At 45.0% G+C, this 21,617-nt stretch overlaps 1 protein-coding gene across 5 annotated transcripts in view; it reads right to left on the reverse strand.

Moving 5' to 3' along the window:
* TFDP1 (transcription factor Dp-1) overlaps positions 1-21,060 on the reverse strand; it is a 774,278-nt gene extending 753,218 nt beyond the window's left edge. Inside the window, exons 1-2 of one of the 5 annotated variants that reach the window (XM_069637131.1) lie at positions 20,764-21,060; positions 18,877-18,961 (exon numbers count right to left, since the gene is read on the reverse strand). In XM_069637131.1, coding sequence (XP_069493232.1) covers positions 18,877-18,888 — 12 coding nt within the window. In that variant the 5' untranslated portion in view covers positions 18,889-18,961; positions 20,764-21,060. Of the gene's footprint in view, positions 1-18,876; positions 18,962-19,099; positions 19,122-19,700; positions 19,720-19,772; positions 19,968-20,763 lie in introns of those variants that run through there. The other 4 variants (XM_069637133.1, XM_069637132.1, XM_069637134.1 and 1 more) reach the window with 4 other exon arrangements.
* Positions 21,061-21,617: the final 557 nt, after the last annotated feature.

The following is a 21,617-nucleotide window of genomic DNA, read 5'->3' on the forward strand; positions in this document are numbered from 1 at the left end:
TGATTGTGGGCTCATCATACTCTGCTTATGCGAGAGGAGTGCTTATTTGGGTGGCGCCACATGTCCCTTTCCAGCGATTGCAAGTGATAGCTGAGACGGACGGTGGATTGGTTATATTGAGGGGACTGGTGGAAAATAGTGAGATAAGTATAGTCAACACGTATGCCCCGAACAAGAACACAGCGGCGTACTTTAGAACATTATGTAATAATTTGAGCGCATGTATGGGAAGCGCGATGATCTGGGGAGGGGACTTCAACTGTGTACTGAACCCAAGGGTGGACAGATCGGATGGGAAGATGGATAGACCTGCCCCTGCGGCTATGACGCTACAGGCATTGCTGATGGACTTTGGCTTGGAAGGTGCATGGAGAGTGAACCACCCCCAGGAGAGACAATACTCCTGTCTTTACCTCGCCTGAAATGATAGCAGAGATCACGCAAAAGAGAGTACAAGGCAAGGGTCCTTTCGGACCACTCGCCCCCGATTCTTGTATGGCAATACTGCCCCCCCCCCACCCCCCAGAGCGAGGATCCCGACATGGCGTCTACGAGCGGAAGCGCTGAGACCCCCCTTCTTTAGGGAGGACTTGAGGGAGGAGATTGTGAATTATTTTGAAACAAACACTGGGAGTGTGCATTCGGCGGGTACACTGTGGGAGGCCTTTAAAGTAGTGATGAGGGGAGTAGCCATAGCAAAATCCAAGGGCCTACAAGGTGGGATTCTAGCTGACCTACGGGAGACGGAAGGGAAACTGGAGGAAGCTTTGAGGGGCGGGGATGATACAGCAGAGAAGGTGGAATGGACACTCAAGCTACAGCAATAATGTGCAGAATACTGGGACAGATTATGTAACCTCAATTATAAAAAATATGTAGAGAGACAGCATGTGGGTGGTGAGAAGCCGGGAAGACTTTTGGCGTGGCTATCTAAGAATGAAACTCCGAGACATAATCAGGACCATAGAGAGAGGACGGTAGCGTAGTAGACACCCAAGAGGGAGTCAATCAAACATTTATGGACTATTATAGGGTATTATATGGAGATGATGGTGGAAGTAGTTGTGCCATGATAAGAGAAGCGTTGGAGGACATAGGATTGCCAAAGATAAGTGAGGAAGAAAGAGGAAATAAATGCACCAATTACCTTAGAAGAGCTAGGGGAGGTGGTGAGGCAGCTGCTCACTAGCAAGACCCCGGGGACCGATGGACTCCCGAGTGAGTTTTATAAAGTGTATGCGGAGGAGGTCCTTCCCCCATTGCTAGAAATGCTAAACGAAGTATTTGAGACGGGATGCTTGCCCGAATCATTGAGAGAGGCCGTCAAAATACCGCTCCCCAAACCCAACAAACCTGGGCACAATTGCGGCTCGTACAGACCCTTGTCGATGCTGAATCAAGACAGCAAGATATTCACAGCTGTCCTAGCAAATAGACTGAAGGTCATTAGCAAACTTATACACCCAAATCAGACGGCTAAGTCCCAAACAGAAATATTACCAATAACCATAGACGGCTCCATAGAATTGTTGAGTGGTGGCGAAAATGATGAGGATATGGCGATTGTGTCTTTAGACGCAATAAAGGCCTTTGATTCAGTTAAATGGCCCTGGTTGCTTGCGGCCCTGGAGTGTTATGGGTTAGGGCCTGGATATGTAAGGTGGGCAAAGATATTGTATAGCGAACCGTTGGCTAGGGTTAAGACAGGGTCTGTGATATCGGGAAAGTGGCAGCTCAGCAGGGGCGCCAGGCAGGGATGTCTGTGGTCCCCAATGCTCTACATATTGGCCCTGGAACCTCTTGCAATATACTTCAGACAGCAATATGACATCATAGGCATTGAGGTAGAGGGGGAGAGACATCCGATTTCTCTGTACGCTGATGACATGTTGCTGTATTTGCGATAGGAGAAAATTGGACAGATATGGCACACCCTATTAATGTGGGTAATAGTGTATTGGATTATTGTCCAAGTAGGAAATTTAAGGAAAATAGAAAATAGATATGAGGTGCAGAGGAGAGATAGGCAACCTTGACACCTAGGTTGCACAGAGTAATAACAAACAAGATAAGTTCCCAATTAAGGAACTCCCGTCCCCTGCACACTTTCCAATGTCTGGAAAACCAGACCAACAATTAGTTTGTATTCTAAACAGTGTTTCTAATAATATCTTTTGAAACCATTGCATTAAACCAAACTTAAGAAGGTCAATTATTAAAGAAATCAACATTCAGGCAAAGTAGGTCACAAGAACGAAAATTAATATTTATTCTTGATGTTGAAACTGTGGATGGCCCAACGCGTTTCGAGTGGTACAACACTTCATCTGGGGGAAATCAAAAATTCTAAGAAAAGATATGTACAAAATTTACATTACAGTGATATTTTTCATTAACAACAATTTTGCAAAACAAGTCGTTTCTACAAACTTCAACTGGTATACAGGCTAATTGAATGAGCATAGTTAACAGTAGATATCCACATGTTTAACTGGACAGCTACCATAACATTTCTATTAGAATAAAAGCAGTAGATCGGTGTCATGGGATTACTTTATAAACTGTGCTGTGCACAAGGGTGACTATATGATCATGGAATACATATAACCAGTGTGGACTAAAGAGTAACAGCAGATAGAAGTAGCTCTAACCTTGTGAATTTAGTAAAATATCTTCAAGCGAAGAAGAGGTAGTAGGTCCGGGGAGAGTACCCCAGGTAATCGATGAGACAGTACAAGAGTATTGTCAACAGACTCATATCTGTACAAAAGGAGCGAGTATCAGAAGCTAGTAAGAGGGTGCAGGAAGAGAAAACTACAGCTAAAAAAATAATAATCAACTTACAACTGATGGCGATCTATCTGGACACGGAATAATCGTTATAGCCATGGTATAGTTCCCAAGGATCCTGGTGGTCCAAGGAGGTAGCTTGAAAAACCCAGATTGTAGCCAATATCTTTTTCAAATGTTCAGCAGGTATCCACTGTCACTAAAAGAAATAACTGGGAAGAGTGGAAAAAATCTTAGCGGGAAAGAAATTGGGAAGAATAGCTAAAGAGGTGCAGGACTTAGTGGGAAGGAGGTACTGCACAGAGAGGGCTCCTGTGCATATCAAGAATACCTTTGGTAGGGAAGATCTTACCTGTTTAACAATAGCGCCATAAGTATTATCTGGGGAAGACATCACAATAGTGGAACTATTGTCACTGTCACAAAGCGACTAATTGTTGCGGAAAAGTGTGAGGCAGAGTAATGGAGGCCCGGGATGTTGGTAACATGATGTCATCACGTTAACGCGTGCATGACGTAATGTGTAAACAAACCCGAGACGGCGAACTTGCGATCCCTACAAGGCACATGGGACCTCAGAGTTGAGTATAAAGGCCCGTGAAAAAGATGCAGGAAAGCAAAGTACTTCTAGTTCGGCTGGAGACAAGGCCAATCTTGCTAATGGTGTGAACGGCGCCAAAGCATGGCATCCGTGTCACGGAGAGTTAATGTGAACAGAGGAACATAAAAACACTGAGCAGCCTAGAAAAGGCTCCCAAAGAAACAACCTAATAATGTTTTCGGAGAGGGAGATCAAAATCGAGGTATGGTAAAAAAAACAGCTTGCTGTTATTTTAACCAGCTAAAAAGAGGCCCCTGTAGGGGGAAGAAGGTGGTACTCGTTGAATGTACCAGAGGATATCCAGTGCACAGACCACAAGAGTGTTCTGTTAGAATAGTGAGGACTTTGTAGTGTAGGACCGCTGTAATTGGTCAATAAAGCGACCGTTATTTAATTATTAGAGTAGTATATAGTGATAAGCACCGCATGCATGCATGAATGAATGATGTGCCTGGAATGTATTAGAGTCCATATTGGATCTGGTGGCACATAAAAGAGGGGCGAAGGATCAAGGATATTAATCTAAAAACAACTCATATCAAGAGTCACAAGGTCTATTATTTACCATGGCTATAACGATTATTCAGTGTCCAGATAGATAGCCATCAGTTGTAAGTTGATTATTATTTTTTTAGCCGTAGTTCTCTTCCTGCACCCTCTTACTAGCTTCTGATACTCGCTCCTCTTTTACAGATATGAGTCTGTTGACAATACTCATCTTGTACTGTCTCATCGATTACCTGGGATACTCTCCCCGGACCTACTACCTCTTCGCTTGAAGATATTTTCCTAAATTCACAAGGTTAGAGCTACTTCTATCTGCTGTTACTCTTTAGTCCACACTGGTTATATCTATTCCATGATCATATAGTCACCCTTGTGCACAGCACAGTTTATAAAGTAATCCCATGACACCGATCTACTGCTTTTGTTCTAATAGAAATGTTATGGTAGCTGTCCAGTTAAAACATGTTATTTTGTTACATCAATGTACCCAGAACTTTGGATATCTACTGTTAACTATGCTCATTCAATTATCCTGTATACCAGTTGAAGTTTGTAGAAACGACTTGTTTTGCAAAATTGTTGTTAATGAAAAATATCACTAATGTAAATTTTGTACATATCTTTCCTTAGAATTTTTTATTTCCCCCCAGATGAAGTGTTGTACCACTCAATACACGTTGGGCCATCCACAGTTTCAACATCAAGAATAAATATTAATTTTGGTTCTTGTGACCTACTTTGCCTGAAGGTTGATTTCTTTAATAATTGACCTTCTTAAGTTTGGTTTAATGCAATGGTTTCAAAAGATATTATTAGAAACACTGTTTAGAATACAAACTAATTGTTTGTCTGGTTTTCCAGACATTGGAAAGTGTGCAGGGGACGGGAGTTCCTTAATTGGGAACTTATCTTGTTTCTGCTGTATTTGCGATACCCAGAAGAGAATCTCCAGTACATCCTGGAAGTGATGGAGATTCGCTCGGTTGTCCGGTATAGCAGTGAACCCCCAGAGGTCCAGCATGTTCCCATTGGGGAGGTACATAGGGATCCCAGTTGCGCAATTGCCTGTATTACAGGTACCATGGGTGGTCAGTACATTTCGGTATCTGGGAATCAACATATACCATAATGTAGAAGAGGAGCATAGGTGCAACACTGAAGTAGCTATTACAAAAATTGAGAAGGGCATACAATTCTGGGCCAGGTTACCCTTAGCAATGATGGGCCAGGAAGCAATGCTAAAGATGGTGGTTCTGCCAAGGCTTTTGCACTATTTTGGGAATATACCGTACATGATCCCTAAGAAGGTCTTCACCAAACTTAATAGCATGTGTAGGGACTTTTTGTAGCATGGCACGCGGAATAGAGTGGCATTATGGAAGCTACAGAATTTCCATGAAAAAGGTGGGATAAAACTGCCCAATTATAAGGTGTATTATGTGGCAAGTCAATTGCAATACGTCGCCAAATGGCTTTTTGATGAGGAAACCTCGGAATCTAGGCTGTTTGGGCGAGAATGTGCACCATTTTACCTGAAAGAATTGATGTGGGCGCCCAGGGCGGAAATGACGGGGCGCCCTAAAATGCTGCTATTAGGGTGGAAGATATGGCGCAGGGCATGCCAGATGATGGAGAACCCGTCCCCATGCTCTCCGCAGATGCCACTGGTTGTATGAACGGGGGCAGATGTGCAGCTAAGAATGACAATCAGGAGCCACTGGGAACTGGTTGGGGTGGCAACAATGGGAGACATCTGGCGGGAGGGCTCTAGTATTACTTTCAAGGAGCTGCAAGAAGAAACTGGGTTGCACGAGGGCCAGTACATTACATATTACAGAATGGTGCAGCGAATTAAGAGAATATGGCCTGAAACATTGTTGGAGGAGGAACCAGATGCCACCATAGATACGATACGATATATGACATAGCAGAAGGGGGTCATGATATTTCCAGAATATATGAAATGTTGATGTCTAAAGTGGGGAAGGAAGCCACGCAGTTGAGGAGGGACTGGGAAATAGAAGTTGGTGCCCCGATGACGGGTGGGATGTGGGAAAGGGTGCAGGGGTATCATAAGAAGGTGTCTAGGAATGCGAAACTGAAACAGTTACAACTATATGTTACGCATAGGGCATACATGACACCTGGGAGGATATCGAGGTTTGAGAACGCAGGACGGCAGGCATGCCCCAAATGTGATGAGGAGAACGCAGGCATGGTTCATATGTTCTGGTCATGCCCGGTCATTGAACGTTTCTGGAGTGCAGTAAAAGAGAAGCTGGAGAAAAAAGGGGTTAAGATTGTAGTGGACACAGTGTGGGTCTGTTTGTTGGGGGAGTTCCCAAGATCACGGAAGCTCAAGCATGTGAGTAAACTGAAGGACCTGGCTTATGTGCTTGCAAAAAGGAGAATTGCCATGGGTTGGAAGACCTGCCATATGCCAAATGTGGAGGTGTGGTGGAAAGATTTACAAAAATGGGCTGAAACCATGGTGTGGCAAGAGGCTAGTAACGCAGGGAGGGCGGGGGGGGACCGAGTCCCTGATGGCCTGGAAACTTTTGATAGCCGAGTTGTTTGGGTCAATTGAGGAACTGGCAGATGCTGTAGAAGGGGAGACCGTGCCATAGGATGCCGAAACGGAATGTTAAAAGAAATAGACTCGTACGGTAGGGTTGGGGGGGAGGGCGGGAGCAGTGACTAGAAATGATGGATGTATAATGAAGAGGTTGAAGGTTGCACTGCTTGTTTGGTTTGTATTGTTTTGTTGTGCGAATAAGTTAATAAAGAAATGTTTAAAAAAAATAATGCATAGCGACAGTCTAACAAGATTTCATCCATCAGTCCACCTCACAGGCAGGTGGGTGAAATTCCAAATGATCATCTGCACCAGAATTATGCTATTAATGGGACCATAGTCGTACATGTGACAATGTCAGTAACCTGGCATTGTTAAGGGAGGCCAGGAACCCTCAGTAGAGTGATGGAGGTTTACCAGGGAGGAACCCAGAGCTGGTCATACCCCTGAGGCAGACTCCGGCAGTAGAGTGGGACCCAATTCCTGTCACCCATTGCCATGTGAGTGAGTGTTCACAGGCCCTTCTCTCCAGCCTTTCAATGTGATCCGGATACTGACCAATGTGTGTCTTTACTTTCAGGAGGCCACAGTTGTGCTGAAAAACCGAGAAGCCCAGGTCAAAGAACGCACAGAGCACGACACTCCAAACGGGAAAGACGCATAAAAAAGAAGAGTCACTGCCCCACAGAAGTCTGAGCACAGCAGCGGGAGAGGGCGCGGGCTAAGGGATATGGGACCACAGTGGACAAGTTGCAACCACTTCAGGGCAAGGAACACTGCCAATACCCCACCTACCCCCACTGGATAATAGTTCTCCGATATCAGTTCCATCTTATCCAAAAATTGAAGGGCACAGCAATGAATGCCCTTGGCAATTTTAATGCTCCTCTTTCGCCGCCCATGATCATCTGAAATGCCAAAGAAAGTCTTGGCAGCGAGGATCAGCTCAGCAGCAGTCTCTGCACAGGCAGTCAGAGGAGAAGGACAGCCCATACAACAGGTCCACTGCTGGACGAGAGTCTGCAATAAGCCATCCCCCAGAGTGGCACTACTTGGTCTAATACATAAACTGATTGTTCATAGGTCGGGAGGGAGAGGATCAGGAGCCAATGTGGCCAGAAGAGTAAAAAAAAAAATCAATTTAGTAGCTCAGAAAGAAATTAGGTGGTAGAAGACTTTCCGGTTACATGCAGAGAGGGAGCAGCAGCTTCCAGTCATGTAGGGCACTGAATGGTTGACAGCGTCCATTCATTTATCTTCATTTTCATAATTATACAGTACTGCAGAGTAAGTAAAACGTACCCGGTTAAAAGCTAGGCTATTGAACTCAGAAATTAAATAGTTCTAGTTTCGAACAATAAGGGGGTAAAGATATTTTGTATTTAAGTGCTCAGCTGGTTGTGCCCACATGATCAGTAATTGGAGTCATAGTAATGTATTTATTGATGGCAACATGCCTTGCTTGGTTTTTTGTGCCTCGCGTACCGCATTATCCCAGAACCCTTCTGACCCCTATAGGAACAGAGTTAGGATGTACTACCTAACTTTCTCACTCCTCCTGACGTGTTTGTTATTCCACAAGCTACATATCCCGCCTAGTAGGAGCAATGCAAAGACAATTGTATAATATAGATTCTAGTCTATTCACCCTAAAGAGTTCAGGAGAAGAGAGTTAAAGCTTTGGGATGGACCTGTTGCCTCCACCCTCCCAACCCCCAGGTCACCTTTGCCACTTGATACTACAGATTTGCGGAGGAAAGGTGAATATTTTGGAATTCACCCAGTGCTCATGTTCCCCTTTCGGAGCCATTTATATAGAAGGGCAAAAAGAGTTCCCCTTGCATTGTGGGAGAGCCAGTCTATTCCTGCTCAGAACCTCATTGGACTTCGCCTACAATTGCACCACATCAGTCTGATGATGGCAACGGCTTCAGCATTGGGCTGTCGCATATAGTGTGACTTTTGTCAAAATGAACAGATAATGGGCATCTGGGACGTCACTAGGAGCGACTGTTTTTGGGGACAAGGGCTCACATTCCGACATAAAAACTCCCAATCCAAACCACCTTTTTTGCAGATATTAATGTTAGAAAGACTTTGGCATTTCCCCCTGTTACAAGCATAATTAACCAAGAACCTTATTTGACTATATTGGCTTCCGGTAATGCTGAACGTCGCCAGGGTTGCCATGAGTGGAGCTCTTCCAGTTCTCTACTTTTTACCCTCAGTCAGCAATATGTGTGCCAGGACCCTCCATATAGGCTTGACTTTTGAATTCAGAAACATGCGTACTGGCAATTACAAAACTATTGCCCACTGACCCATACAAGACAACTTCAAACTAATACATTCCAACAGAGAACACCCAAGAGGAGGTTGGAAAACGAAATAGTGCACATCTGAACCACACCACTACCACCAACCGAACTCCCACCAACCGAGATAACAGACTGATCGCTCCTAATCAACACCAAGCACAGTGACAAAGTCTACCTAATGTTCTTCCCGAACTACAGTCCGCCATCCTACAACCCCACCTTTGCAACGAAGCTCACGGACGACATTGCCAACCTTTCCAATTATCACAACAACAGAATTATTCAAAATCTGGCTCGAAAGGGAAAATGAAAACACAGCCAACTCCCTCAGCACCCTGCTGGAAACCCTCCACTTTAAACAAATAGCAAACGGAACCACCCGCTGTGCTAGACACACCTTGGACACCAAGGCAAAGATTAAGCAGTCGCAATTTGCTATCCAATTCTGTAGGTTTGCTAATCAAAATTGACTCTTGTGTAGCAACGCTAGCTATTATCCGTTCTCTGTAAGTTCAAAGGGGCTAATGGAGAAAGAGTGCATAATCATCTCCTCCACTCTTGTGCAAAAGGCCTGTGTGGAAGTTCTAGGCAAGAATGTATTTTACTTTTTCAAATAATTGCAATCCAGAAGTAAATCCGGATGATAATTTTATTAAGCCAATTATAGCCGGTCTGGCAAATACCAGTATGTTTTAACTTTGTTTTTAAAAGAAAGTCATGCAATTCCAAGCCTAAACTTAAGTAGTTCATTAGATAACGCATAATTACAGTACTGATGTTGTAAAACACTCATCTCCATGCTTTACAGTAAAGTTTAGGTTAGAGTATCTACATCTCAGTGTCAACTATATTTCATTTTGTTGGGGGGAGGGATCAAATTGACGAGCGAATACTCCTGAATATGTACATGATCACACGACAAAATGCTTTTGATGGCAAAGCTAGTTCTGTAACTTGTTGGTTGCAGCAAATGGTGCTCCTATACTCCCTGACATTCTATCTTGTCATGCTGTTGCTTTGTACCAGCTACTGACAGCCACAATTTTCTTAGTTTGCCCTGTTCTTTGCCTGCTTAGCCACCCACTCTGCTTAGTCTTGTACTCTTTCCTCTTGCATATTGAATACACAAAGCCAACTAGATGTTTACACAAAATAGTGATCAATAGTTGCATCTAGTTTGTATGTCTACAGACCTACTGCACTACCATACACTGTAGTTAACCTGCGGAGCTCGCTTTGCTATACGATTGCATTATATTTTAGCACCTGCAGGAGAGCAGTAGCCAAACTTATCAGAGCCTTTATCATATCTGTGTCAATTCATGCAGCTAAACTTTTACATTTTATAGACGCTCATCCATGACGTGCCGTATTTTCGCCCACTCGCATAGTCGAGTAGATTTTATGAAGGGCGAATACCATTTGCAGGGGCTGTTTGAAACTTATTTAACATTTATTTTGATTGTAATAAACGTCAAATGTTTTACTGTGCATGGCTGGCAGCAGCGTACCAAACAAGGAATCGCGTTTACATTTCTCATCTTTTGTCATGGGTTGAGGGCATTGCTCTTAGGTCGAGTAGCTAACCTAAATTACACGACCTGCAAGTCTAGCGAAATAAAGAATTTGCAAGGCCCGACTCCTCACTAATGTCTAACTTCAGTGGTACACAAACCTGCTGTATTGTTGCTCCTTTTATGTCTTGGGTACAAATAACTTCTAGTTACAAAAATATTAGTACATTAGCAAACAAACCTATTCTATTAGTAATCAAGAAAGTAGCAAACTCTACTAATCAATTTTTGAAAACTAATTTATGCCTTGGATGCAATTTTCTGCAGAGATGGACTCTAGATCACCGCCCCCCGTTACCGATCATACGGAGTGATCACCACCCATGCACCATCAAAATCCCAAACCACATAATGCCCAGAACGCAGTACTTCAAGCTACTAACAAAAGAAAGTGGAAGAGTCTTGACCAGAAACCCCCAACAGACCCAATGGAATAAACCAAACATCTGTGAGCTAAACAGAAGGACTCTAGACGCAGTGGAAGAAAAAGGCCCTAGACAACTAGCACCTGCGAAACTCTTAAAGATTACTGCACAGAAAGTGGTTCACAGACGAACGCCAAACAAATAATAAAACACAAACTGGAAAAACAATGGAGGATCATTACAACCAATCGGACAAAAAAGTAGCGACACCACCAAATGTACAAATTAACAGTCCTAAAAGCAAAAAGAGAATACTACACCACAAGAATCCATTTGGCATCAAACCCACAAAAAACTATTCAAAATCATCAAGGAAATCAAAAACCCAACATTGTTCAAATATGTTGTGTCATCACAACCCCTATGTGATAACATTACTAACTACCTTAGCACCAAAATAGAAGCAACTCAACCAGACCATCGACGCAAGCCGTGCAACAATAAACACAAATCTGGAACCACTAGAAACCAGCACAACTCTCGAACCTACAAATGAAAACTTTCAACAAAATGATAAAAAAAAAGAATAATTTTTAAAAAATTTTAAAAAAAAAGACACCAACTTCTCTGGATCCTCTAGCGACCCATGCCCACCAGGCATCTTCAAAGAAATAGTCCACCAGCCTCATATCCTCATTTTCCAGGTACTAGTGAACCTATCCCTAAACACATGAATAGTACCTAAAACTTTCATACCAGCACACATCAAGCCCATCCTAAAAAAAAAAAATGTTTTTAAAAAAAATGAAAACATTTACAAAAAAAGCAAACAGGAAATGCTTAAGACCCCACCAACTTAAGACCTATGTCTATCCTACCACACCCAGCGAATATACTTGAGAACCACATCTACAAAATACTACTCAACCATATAGGACAACTCACAAGTCAGCTTCTATCCGTATGGAAAACCCTAAAATAGGGAACAGCACCCCATTAGCCCTCATGCTACTACACATCAGCCACCTTCGACACAATTAGACACACAATCTTAAACCAGGAACTATAGGAATGCGCCATAAAAGGGCCTGTTCACAATGGCTAATATCTTTCCGCATCAACCGAAACATACATACAGCCGTTTAAATTTAACACCAAAACCATTAGCTTCGGCATACCGCAAACATCTAGCATCTCTCCATGCCTCTTGTACATGACCCGCCTAATGAAAATCATTCAAACCCATGGACTGACCACCTACAAACTATGCAGACAATACCAAACTCATCTTCAAGATCACCCCCGCCCAAGACCCAAACACCGCCAAATGCCTCACAGACATATGCACCTGGATGGCAGTCAACAATCTCAACTAAACCTGACCAAAACATGCGGCACACAAACCGAGGAAGCCACCATGCAAGGCATCTTCCGTGGCAAAAAAACCAGTGAATACTCATGGACAGACTCTCACTAGAACCACAAGTCAACGCAATAGCAAAGAAATGCTTCTACCTCCAACTAATTAGAGGGCTACTCCCATACCTAACCTTCTCACAATCATCTCCTTGGTATTATCGAGACTAGACTACGCAAACAGCCTCTACCATGGAATGCCATAACGGCTCACAAAAAAACTCCAACACATCCTAAATATTGCAGCAAGACTACTCCTCAGACTAAACAGAAGAGCCCCCAACCCTGAGAAGTCTACATTGGCTTCCAGTCAAATAAATAAAAAAAATAAAAAATTAAACACACGCCTTAACTTCAAAGCCCTCTGCATCACTCACAGATCACTGCACGGAGCCAAATTTCTCCAAGCCAAAATCAACCGCTACCAACCAGGAAGAAACCTAGGATCGGACAATAACTTCCAAATCGAAACACTACGAGAAAAGGAAATTCACAGGAACCGCATGCTCTTGCTTGATAGCAAAACTATGGAACTCTTTACCGAAATAAGGACAGAAGATCACCCAACTTTCTGAAAACGTGGCTTTTCAATGCACAGAGAAGCACTGGCACCTCCCACTGCTCATACTCGGACACAAGCCAATCATGGGACAGTATGGATCCTGGTACCAACAAAAAACAACCACACACTACCTACTACCAACCACCCCCTGCTCCTCTCCGGCATATATCCCACATACTACACATGACCAAAATGGCTAGCCATTTTACACACAAAAAACACAAGCCACACATCCGGCACAAGAACGAACAGCCACAAGCCAACAACCGAGACACTGGACGCTACACAACAAGCCCAATGCACCCAGTCAAAGCACACTCAGAAAGCCGACACAAAGGCTTGGTTCCTCCTGGTTCTGCAAGCATCAACAGAAGATCAAAACCTCTATCCTATCCCTCTTCCTTCCCTATCCTACCCCAACCACTTTCTTACAGTGCCATTACAGTGCCTGGAGACCATGCAAATGGTAGCGGTGCATAGTATAAATCAACATAACATTCATCGCTGCTCTCTGCCCCAACTTTCAGTGCTATGCGGATGATACCCAGCTCATTTTCAGGCTACCCTCTGCCTCTTCTTCTCCTTCCCTCATCTCTGACTGTCTTTCTGCTATCCAGGAATGGTGTGCGCCAACGACCTCTGTCTTAATGCCAGTAAGACCGAGATTCTACTCATCGGCACACCCACTCCCTCCTTCCCTGCAGCTCTCCGGCCGGCCTCTCTTGGCCCTCTTCCTGCTCCTACCTGTAAGGCAAAAAACCTCGGGGTCATCTTCGACTCCACACTCTCCTTCTCTCCTCACATCTCTGACGTTTCTAAGAAGTCACACTACCAGCTGCACCTCCTCAGAGGTATCCTTCCTTTCCTCTCCTTCCCCCAGAAGCTCACTGTCTCCAGAGCCCTGGTTCTCTCGAAGCTGGACTACTGTAACAGCCTCTATCTAAATCTGCCTGCCTCTACTCTCCGCCCTCTGCAACTCATCCAGAACAGGACTGCGAGACTTGTCCTTGGCCTCAAGCCCAGGGACCGTATCTCTCCAGGACTGAAATCGCTAAACTGGCTCCCTGTGGCTGCGAGGATTAAGTTCAAAACCCTCTGCATTGTCCACAAGGCCTTCTGGGGCCTGGGGCCAAATTACCTTCAACTCTCCCTTCCTAAATATCTTCCTTCTTGAGCACTTCGCTCTTCCGCCTCCAACTCCCTCCGGGTCAGCCGCTTCTCCAAGCAACGAGTTGGGGGGAGATCTCTCTCCGCAGCTGGGGCCTCCCTCTGGAACAGCCTTCCTGCCTCCCTGAAACTTGGAGAACCATCTCCGGTTCCGGAAGCACCTCAAAACCTTCCTCTTTGCTTCGGCTTTCTCTCTCCCTCTCCCCTGCTAAATCACTGAAACTGTACTGAATCAGCAACTGGGCCACTCACCAATCTCGGTCCTTGGCCCAGCCACTCACCCCTGCACTGCCTTCCTGGCAACCCCTGCACTGCGGGACTGTCTCTGTATCCCTACAGCCCCCCTTCTCAGCACTTGTCTGCACTTATCTTGCACTTGCCACCAGCTGGCCCTTATTTATCTTGTTCATTACTAACCCTGTACTGCACTTTCCCCTCTCCCTTTCCCTTTCCATTTCCATTTCCCCGTCCCCCCCCCTACCCATGCACTTGCGCGATCTGAATGACACCTGGCCCAGTAGGATCGTTGTCGGTCTCCCCTTGTTCCCCCCTCCCTGCCTCGTCGCGCCTTGAAACACTTGTGTATAGGCGCGTTACAAATGCCTTATCATATATCATGTGGCCTCACAACTCTGCAGTATTTGGCATCATCGATCATGGTCCAATTTTAGGGCCTCCTTAGGGCCTTGCAGTGTACAAGAACTATGCCAGCGGCTTCAAGTGAAGATAGCACTTTTGGCTACATTGCAGCTGCTTGGTAGGCCAGTACAAGCCTCAGTCTTAGTGACGTGGTCTTGTTAAAGGTGTTGGCGACCCGCTTATTTGCTGCCCTTCCCTATATCTAAACATTACGTCCATTTCCATATCTTGCAAGTAGTCCCTTCTAGCACCCGGGAACAATACCCATGGAGTGCTTCAGATTCTCCACATACCTTGGGCTGCATTTCTTTGCAACACTCCAACTCATTTCTGCAATCAGTTTAACATTTGTTTGGGATATGAAAAAGAGCCAATAACTTTTTTCCCCTGGGCAGACAGCTTTAGCGGGCTGCTCTTACCAATGCTTGCTGATGGTTGACGCCGTGAGCAGTGTTTTGGATTCTTCGCACAAATAAATTTGTTGACAGATGGGGGAACAATTACTGTGACGGTTTCCACTATATAATGATGGATATGGACATCCTGCGACTGCAGGGCAGTTCTGCCCATTGTTCACCACCGCATTCCTGGTTTTAATTCAAGCTATGTTCTGATAGAAGTCTCAGGGATACTGCTTGGTAGAGCCACATATAATAAAGAATGACTAGGGCAGCAATGGCCCAATTACTTAGCACTAATCTTCATAACACCGAGTTCTAGTGTTCTGTGTCACAGTCCACCTCACTCAACCTTTGCAGAGACAGTTTAGTATTAAGTAGTGAGGGATTGGCTGGGTCTTATAAGTCACATGCTAGTGACGAGGCAATACAAAAAATATTGATGACTAATGCAGGATCGGAGAATCCTACTTTCAATTTAGCCTTCAAATCATACCGTAAGGACTGTGATAACAATGGCTGGGACCAGGGCTATAAGTAGGCTCTGGGTAGCCGGGGCAGAGCCCCAGCAAGATACGAAAATTGCATTTGAGACTGGGCCCCCGAAGTCCCTTGCTAACCCCAGCCCACAAGGCTGGTAGTGGCAAGGCTTTTTTTGGAAAGTCTTGACGCTCGTGTAAGCAAGTGTTGCCATTGTATAGCCGACCTCCCTGCACCTTTAATGAAAAAGGAGTTTGGCAAGTGGCATGGGCGGGGAGACAATTAAAAGGCAAGACTTTTTATTGTAAAGACGCAAGGTAGAACTTCAGGCTTTACAAACAAAAAAGCCTAGCTTTCCATTGCATCTCCAACCCCCTTCCAGGCACCCCTTTCATTAGAGATGCAGGGATCATCACCCTCTGCAGTGAAAGGCGGCTGTCAGGGGGTCAGCGATGCAATTTAACGACAAGGAAACACTTACCCAACCTGAACGGTGCCTATTATGCCACGGCTCTTGTCCTTTTGCACAATTGAGCTGGGGCTCTTACGGGGCATGGCCCAATATGCAGCATTCAGGTGATGTAAGTGCTGCCTCTTAATTGAAGCACCGACCCTGTGCCAAGCCACGTTCCCCCCCCCCCAAAGCCCAGCCCGAGTGTGCAGGCCAGTTAAAGCACTAGCTAGGACTATGTAATGCTTCCAGTTTCCAATATGCAGTTTTTCTACTGCTCCTTAATCCCTCCCTGCAGCCTTCAGATTCTTGTCACTGTTCAGCTCTTCAAAATCTCTCATTCCTTGGGAGGGAGTGAACATGTCTGTTGCAGGCCATTTGGCTAGCGTACCACAACGCTCAGGAATAACGGGCCATCAGCATATTTCCAGTTTACCTCCATTTGGCAGGAATGTTTTCCTCATCCTACCCAGAGTCCTCAGCCTCGAACATCCACTGCCGGCCGGCCGGCTTCCACAGCAACTACGGAGAACATTAGGCAAGTGGGTAAAGGTGTTCTCATCTAGCGCTTGTTTATTGAAAATGTAACATCCTCTCTGCCTCCCTCGTCACCACTCCCTCAATCCAGGTGGAAAAAAGACCTTGCCATTTCCACACTGATACTTTTTTCAAATGGCAAATGGTTGCAATGACTTCCCCAGTGTGAGGCAGTTTTCAATCGCAGCTGTGTCTGAAGTACTTCACAGCTAAAACATACCAAATGTTATATAACGATTTGACCCGGCAATTAAGAATGCACCAAATGCTGTGCAATCAAATATAATAGTTGAGCCAATGTCCATACATTGAAAAGACCGAAAATTAACAAGACCTGGGGAATTATTGCTTGCGAAATGTGCCTCGGGTATTTCGTTGCCAAACAAATTCCCAGCACCTCATGCAAGGTAGTTTATAGCTTACAATATCAGGACTATGTGTGCGCAGTAATCATCCCAAATCAATTTTAAAATGTGTTTGTTGTCTGGAGCACCCTTCTCTTACAACTCCCTAAGGTATTCCTTGAGACACACATTCGCAAGAGCAGAAGATTATTTGGAAAGACAGGGTGGGAGTGTTGCCTTGCCAAAAGTTTTTTTTAGCATCTACAAAAATTGTCTTTAATACATGTATATGAACTTCACTTTAGGCTTGCAAAACCCTACGAGGGAAACGGAGCATCGACTTGGAGATCAGCATGTTTGGGAATATTGCATTTGAATATGGCTCCTAGGACTTATGACCTCCCCAGATTGATATCTGATGTACTTCTATTTAAAATCAGGCAAGTCTATAGCGATTAGTTCATATCTTTAGAAGTGATTATTTAGTGTAGTTAATATTGTAACCCGAGACTTAAATGTGTTCACTGAACTGGGTTTCTTCTCTGGGCAATGATGTAAATGAATAGTGATAGTTAAATGTAGAGTTAAATGTGGGTTTTAATGAATGGGGGTGGTCGCAGGATCTAATACACCGAACTACCACATTTCCGCTTCAAGCCACAAAACTACACAGGGTATATGGCAACTTTTCGCTACTCCCTGTACGTGAGTTTTTTTTCAACTGAAAGTCGTGCCAGCCTTAACTTATGGTGCGGAAGCAGCCTGGAACTTGAATCACAAAATTTGGCCCCATTTAGAAGGCCTATTTTGGTGAAAAGTCCTAAAGCTCCCCAAATACATCTCCATCATTAAGATCAGAAATGAACTTGCCCTAGACTCAATGCAAGGAACAGTGCTATGGAAGTCAATGTCACTGCTCAGGAAGATGAGTCTAAGCACTCCCGAGCAGGCATACAAAATTTTCAGTAATTTCGGATTAGAGCAACAGAGTGTTTTGGTCAAAGACTGGGCAGCAAAACTTAAAGCTTTACTAGTATGTGCAGACATTAAAATGGACACACTTAAGTCACCCTCAAATTGCAAAGAAAAAAATAAAACAATGGCAATGGATCTTGAACCAAGAATGCTACAACAATCTAGCTTCAGCGGTCTGTCTGGGTCGAGTAGCGAATCGTCTAGATTCACCCCCCTCCTACTTAAAACAATACCTCGAGATACCACCGAGACAAGTTTTTGAAATGGAGGCTGAATGCCTTGAGGAACAAGGAGCTCCTCCACAAGATGCATGCCAAAGATACGGAAGATGATCAATGCAGATTCTTCAACGCAAATGTAGAGTCATGCAAACATTTAATAATTGAATGTGTGGAATTAAAAACCCAAAGAACATTCTACTTAGGCAAATATGCCCCAGTAAACCTCAACATGGAAGACTGATGGTTTACAATCCTCGGTGGGAAAAATGTAATGTTGACTTGTGCAATAGTCAACTACTTGGACCTGCTCTTGATTGATGAACTTTTTTACAAGTAACTAGGCTGCATCAGCGAGAAAGTTTTCTTTTCACCTTTACCTTAACAATCTCTTACTTTACTTGTTTTCTTTGCAATTGTAATATGGAAGAGAAGGTGTGGATTCAAATGGAATAAAACTGGCAAACAATGTAATTAAAGTTTGCATGTTCAAAGTACCAAATTTACAATTAAAAAAAAAGAAGAATGTATGAATCTGATTAAAGGCACTGTCTTCTACTACCTTTAGTGGAAACTTGTAATGCAACATTGCTCAGTGGTGGTGAAGCGCAAGATAAAAATCCTCAAACTTCTGTAGTGGTTTGTGGTACTACAAGCTTAAAATGCATGCCCCAATGCTTAAAAAAAATGCAACGTTGCAGTGGGATTTAAACGAACCTGCAAATCAAATTGAAGAAATATTTTTTTCAGTACAGCAACAATTTGTCTGTTTCACCGTTTCATACTGAACTTAACATGCCTCCCTAACTGTACTGTGGAAACAACTTTTCTTGTGGTGGCATTGCTAGTCTGTAGATATACATACTCTACCAGAAGCTGTGAGAATGGCGCCGTCAGACGATTGATGATGAAGGTTTTCCTGTATTACAAAGACATGACATGATAGTGCCAATACTCACATCTTTTGCCATGTTATTGGATTCTTGGAAGCTGTACTATATGGAATCAATTTCTGGTGAAGAAGGTTGTAGCAACTTTGATGACCTAATATAAAAGATAAAAAAACAAACATGAAATACATTGCCGGATACAGAGAGAACTCGTTATTAAATTACTTTAAAACAATACAAAGTCACGTCTAATTGTAGGTAAGAGGCGTGCAGGGGTAACAGAGGGTCCCACCTGTCAGGCCTCGTTGTAGCACTAACAATGTGCCCTTTGTTTACGCGCATGTCCCGAGGGGAGGCGAGGAGAAAGTTGTTGGGAGCAGAATTTGACACAGTTGTCAGTATGCGGGGGCAGGGGCCCGTCTTGTGCATATGCACCCCGAGGGCGGGGTAGTCTGCCTGGCCTGGATTACTTCATGCTCCCTCCGAAGAGTACATTACCACCACACAGGTCGCGCTGTTGATAAACTCCAGGAAGAGATTTCATGGCCTGCAGTGAAAGACGGAACCAATCGGGTCCGGCTTGTGGTCGAGTAGAACTGGACTGGTGGAGAACCCCTGCCCCCATCTTCCCGTAGCCCGTCCTAAACACCGAACGGCGGGAGGAGGGTAGCTAACAGGCGAGTTCTGTAAACCAAGGGGGATCTGGGCCGCGATGCTCAGCACCCAGAGCAGCGAGCTGAAGACCCCGGGGAGAATTCGTGCAGACTCATCGCCGCGCATATGGGTCACGTCAAGGAAGCTCAGAGGTCGGGGGCTACAGAAAGAGCACCCAAGACCTCGGGGCTGCAAGAACAACTGGGGTGAAAAGAGTCACCAGCCGAGCACAGACTCACATACAATCCGCTCGGACGGGTGGCCCCGGTCACCGAAACAAAAACAATCAGGGATCGGGGCAGCCATTTTACCTCTTCCCGCATGCAACACACCCGCAGCCCGTCTGGCACACTTACATGCCAGCGGCCTCGGTGCTATGCAGGAAGCAGACACCACCCCCGGTGCACCGCAGAGACAGACTACCAGGAGGAGAATGGACTGTCGCTCCGGGGGTGCCGACTGGATAACGCAAGACCGTGGACAGCTGTCCTGCTCCGTGCAGGAGCAGGCGGCTCCCTGTGAGCGAGCACGATGCGAGAGGCTTGCCAGCCCCGTGCATAGCCACCAAGGAGTACCATGCTCCCAGAAACCATGATTTGAGTTATTTCAAAGTTTAAATCTGCTCTCCCCCACAAAAAAGGTATGCTGTGTTAACCCCCAATGCAGATTAAGAACAAGGCGACAGTTCGTTATCTTTCCACCACACATAAGCAAGTATGCTGCAATATCCCCAACACGACCTGCTTAAAAACGCGATACTTTTACAAAACCACCGTACAATAAACTGCCTCTTGGAGAGGGCAGGTTTAATATTATGCGTGCCTGCATACTAAAGGGCGACAGAAGAGTCCCCAGCATCCGAGACCTTGGATGCCAAGCTGAGATAAAAGCATTAGACCCGTTAGATATCCATTAATAGTTTCAGCACTACCACTTGGAAAAGTGCACCAGCACAGCCTGGAAGCAAGTTTCATACTCTTCCCTCCCTCTTCATGTACCCCTTGCGAAGCTGGCAGGCAGCTGGGTCAAAGAGAGTCTGCAGTTTGACAGCTCCACCCATGGTGGGAGACCCAAGACGTAGCCCAATAGAAGGCATGTCAGAGACCGGTTAGGGGAAGCCAGACCACCTACCGGTGTAATAAGAATCTACCCACTCTTCTGTGTGCTAATGTGCACTTTCCTCAAGTAACTCAAGTATAGTAGACGGACTCCAAGGCATTCCAAACGTCTAGTGTCCTTTACGCATTGAATTCACTGACAAACGATAGGCGTTCAAAATCAGCTCCTCTGCCGCACACTCACCACGGACTGTGCTAAGCTAGTGCTTGCAGGGAGGCCCCCTGACCTCCATCGCTGCACGGATCTGCCACAGCACTTGCTGCCTTTTCTGGTTACAGTAACAAGGTTGCCAAGTCGCTGTGCTCAACCCGTTGTCATTTGTTTTCAAGGAGAAGAAATGATGCTTGCTTCACTTTTTCACACCAGTCACTGACTGCCGCTTCCTCTACGGGTCTCCTTCTGGCAGCCGCCGTCACCTGCGAGAAACCGAGCTTGGCGGCGTCTGCTCAGCCCGCCCCCGATTGGCTGCGCCCAACGCGACATCTGAGCGCGCCGGCCGCGAAGGCCACGCCTCCAGCACAGAGTCCAGGCGCGCCGCCGCGAATGACGGGGTTACTGGCACAACCTTCTACCCATAGTCTGCGCCTTTCATGGAGCGAACGCGGTAGCCATGTTAGGACGGTGTATTTTCGATCGATTCCTAAGCAACGCAGACAAGTAACTCTGGAAAACCTGTCACTAGCATCGTATTCTAATAAACTAAAGGCACATTTAACTACACCCATCCTCATTTCATTACTTTGTATGCTACACTGTAGAGCAGACAAATATAAACGCTGAAAACGAGCAGCTTATTTGCTGCGACATCTTGGAGTTAATGCGGTGACAGCATGATCAGAGCAACAGAAGACGGGAGAATGTAATACGTTCAGACAGCTTATTAAATTGGCACAGGGCACTTTCATAAGATCAGAGAGCTATGTGTTTCATTCCATAAACCTCATACAATAATATAACAGAGTCAAATGTCACTCATCTAATGTGACATTCATTTTTATGCACTCTCACACATTCCAGCAAGTCAAGGAAAATGACAC

This window comes from Ambystoma mexicanum, chromosome 7p (assembly GCF_040938575.1).
Source record: "Ambystoma mexicanum isolate Mex_15411 chromosome 7p, UKY_AmexF1_1, whole genome shotgun sequence".
NCBI lineage: Eukaryota > Metazoa > Chordata > Amphibia > Caudata > Ambystomatidae > Ambystoma > Ambystoma mexicanum.